The sequence below is a fragment of the Bombyx mandarina genome, chromosome 20 (genome assembly GCF_030267445.1).
Source record: "Bombyx mandarina strain Sakado chromosome 20, ASM3026744v2".
Classification (NCBI taxonomy): Eukaryota; Metazoa; Arthropoda; class Insecta; order Lepidoptera; family Bombycidae; genus Bombyx; species Bombyx mandarina.
Genome location: NC_143226.1, coordinates 10,772,482 through 10,775,530, shown reverse-complemented (window position 1 = coordinate 10,775,530; position 3,049 = coordinate 10,772,482). Strand labels below are relative to the sequence as shown.

At 34.2% G+C, this 3,049-nt stretch overlaps 1 protein-coding gene across 1 annotated transcript in view; it reads right to left on the bottom strand.

The window, feature by feature from the left end:
- Positions 1-928: 928 nt before the first annotated feature.
- LOC114242477 (facilitated trehalose transporter Tret1) overlaps positions 929-3,049 on the bottom strand; it is a 35,728-nt gene continuing 33,607 nt past the window's right edge. Inside the window, exon 8 of the mRNA XM_028173645.2 lies at positions 929-2,926. Coding sequence (XP_028029446.2) covers positions 2,657-2,926 — 270 coding nt within the window. The 3' untranslated portion in view covers positions 929-2,656. The remainder of the gene's footprint in view (positions 2,927-3,049) is intronic.

Genomic DNA, 3,049 nt, shown 5'->3' with positions numbered 1-3,049 from the left:
TTTTGTTTTTTTTTTATTTTTGTTCCAACTACCGTCCTTTATAGTAAACACGGGTACTTGTTGATATTTTCTCGAAAATATATGTACTATAATAATATAAGGTTAACTTTTGGATGCGTTTCAAGATGTATAATACTAAATTTCCCAGTAGTATTTTTTTTCCCCTACCTGTTCGCTGGTAACCTAAGGGGCAAAGATGTATTCCAGCTACGCGCGGACGGGTATGTGAGCTCACGGGCTCAACTTGAGAGGCTTTGCTAGGCAAGACCCAGGCAGCCACAGATAACCCCCAATCACTTTCAATCACAGATAATCCCCATTTTTTGGGGGTCATCTGTGAACTATAAACTATAAATATATATATATTTTTGAAGTCGTGTCCTAACGGATAAGACGTCCGGTGCATTCGTGTTGAGCGATGCACCGATGTTCGAATCTCAGGCGAGTACCAATTTTTCTAATGTAATACGTACTCAACAAATGTTCACGATTGACTTTCACGGTGAAGGAATAACATCGTGTAATAAAAATGAAACCCGCAAAATTATAATTTGTGTAATTAGGTACTGGTGGTAGGACCTCTTGTGAGTCCGCGCGGGTGGGTACCACCGCCCTGCCTATTTCTGCCGTGAAGCAGTAATGCGTTTCGGTTTGAAGGGTGGGGCAGCCGTTGTAACTATACTGAGACCTTAGAACTTATATCTCAAGGTGGGTGGCGCATTTACGTTGTGGATGTCTATGGGCTCCAGTAACCACTTAACACCAGGTGGGCTGTGAGCTCGTCCACCCATCTAAGCAATAAAAAAAAGCCACTTGTCGGTTTGATATAACCTTTCTAGGACAGCCTGTAGGTATATACACTTGTATACATTTTATCCAACAGATAAGCCTTTCATTGTCGATAAAAAAAACTCGCAAATAAAACAAATTTTATGGACCTTCATCAGTTTATTGTGTCATTTGTTTATTACGTAGACATTTTTTTGAATATAGTATTATAGAAAAGCTTCAAACTTTTTTGTACATTTCTAATTAAATAGACAAATATTATGGCACCACATGAATTTACAGTTTTTTCAAAACTAATAACATAACAAATAAAAAAAATGGCGGTAAATCTACAATTTCAAGGGCATTCATGAACTTTAGGTCCGTAAAAACTAAATATGTTTGCTGTTGTGAGTTTTGTTTTACCTTTTCAAGGCATTTTGACATGTTAAAATCGCAAATGCGCTCGACGGGTACATATTCGTGTCTTATAATAAAGTTGAAATTAGAAATAATGACAATCGACTTTTCAAAGTGCCGTCGTCTAAGTTCAATTGGACGTGGTTAGGCAGAAAGGACTCACTCAAAACGGAAACGCTTCAATTATAATTATATAAAATATATTTAAGTATTTAAATTTGTAGTTACCAATTCTTCGAACGTTTAGAATTAATAAATTTAAAAACATTTAATTAAATTCTGAGCAGGGACATCTTATTTGAGTCGTCTATTATCAAAGGTGGCAATCTGTGCATTTAAACAAAAAATTTTATTGATATGTCAATACAGATTGATTTGAATATAATCGTCTCCTTCAAAGAATACGGTTCAAAACCTGCATTAAATAAAGGCTAATACTTAACCTGTTATTTATCTAAGATGTCGTTCAGAAGAGTTTTGTGACTGCCAATGGAATACAAAGTCAATAATTCGTTTTTCTGATTTACCAATAATTGTCCAAAAGTCACATTGCCGGCTTTGATAATAGTCGACTCATTTACCGACGTTCACTGAATGGGCTCCTTGTGGGTAAGTACATAAAATATTTCTTGGTCATTATTCGGTACTTTCTGTCGGTCGATTTCGGCAGAGAACTCAATTTTCAATTAATTCTTCGCGTTTAACTACATCCAATTGTAACTCCCATTAAAATACATTTCCTACTTAATTTTAAATTAACCTATATTTGTTCTATTTTACATGATAATATCACATAATTATTATCACTAAGTATATAACTGGCTTTAATATGGCAACGCATCATGCTTCGTGGTAACACTGGGTTGGAGGCTCAGGAGGAGGTAAGTTTCTCTTAAAGCAATACTTGTTTAAAAGTAATTTCACCAAAAATCATTGGACAACGGTGGACCAAATGGCGGTAATAGCAATCTAAGATCTGAAGTTGAAAGCGTGTACAAAATTAATTAGGTAAGGAAGCTAATTAAGTAACAAAATAATATAGAAATAATATTCTAAATGCATAGAATTTGTTACATAAAAAAAGCTGTAATAAAATTTGACAAATTTGGTTTCAATTTGCGTATTTTTTCTATAGTAACGCCATCTTAAAATTCATTTAATTTTATATAATATTATTACAAAGTTCCACTCGCAGATTAATATATTACCTTTACCCTCCGTACTGCCATCATTCGTCCTTCACACAATAAACAATAAAAACATTTAATAAGTGTCAAACAAAATTTCTAGTCATAAAGAAATTTCTAGAAAAAATCGTAGCCTCTGAAAATAAAGCGAACCACATTTGAGGCGATATTTTAAACGTTTTCTAGTTCTAGATTATTGATTATTGACTGCGATATTAGTGAAATGTGGAACATAGTTGCACTTTCGATGATTTATCCAACGGAACTTATCCTTTTTAGTATTAGACGTGGTTTGTTTCAACCACTTCGTCCGATTTCTTCTTTCTCTTATTCTTTCCTTCTAAATCGGCGTAAATGTCCTCTAAGCTCCTCATTTTAGTTTCAGGTACGCAGAAGATGAGATAGAATACGTTCGAGAGACATATTAAACTGAACATCCAGAATGTGAAGTGATAGCCAATCAGCTCGGTCAATGGAGCGAACAGTCTCAGCAGAGCGAAGTCTGTTGCCAGAGATATTGCCATAACTAAAGTCGCCACTGTACCACGGAGCTGTAAATAATAATTACAAATTGACTGAGTGATTTATAAATCAAATTTACCTATACAATTACGAATAAATAATAGTTTAAAATAACTGAAAAAACACGTTTTTATAGAAAATCCAAGTAAAAA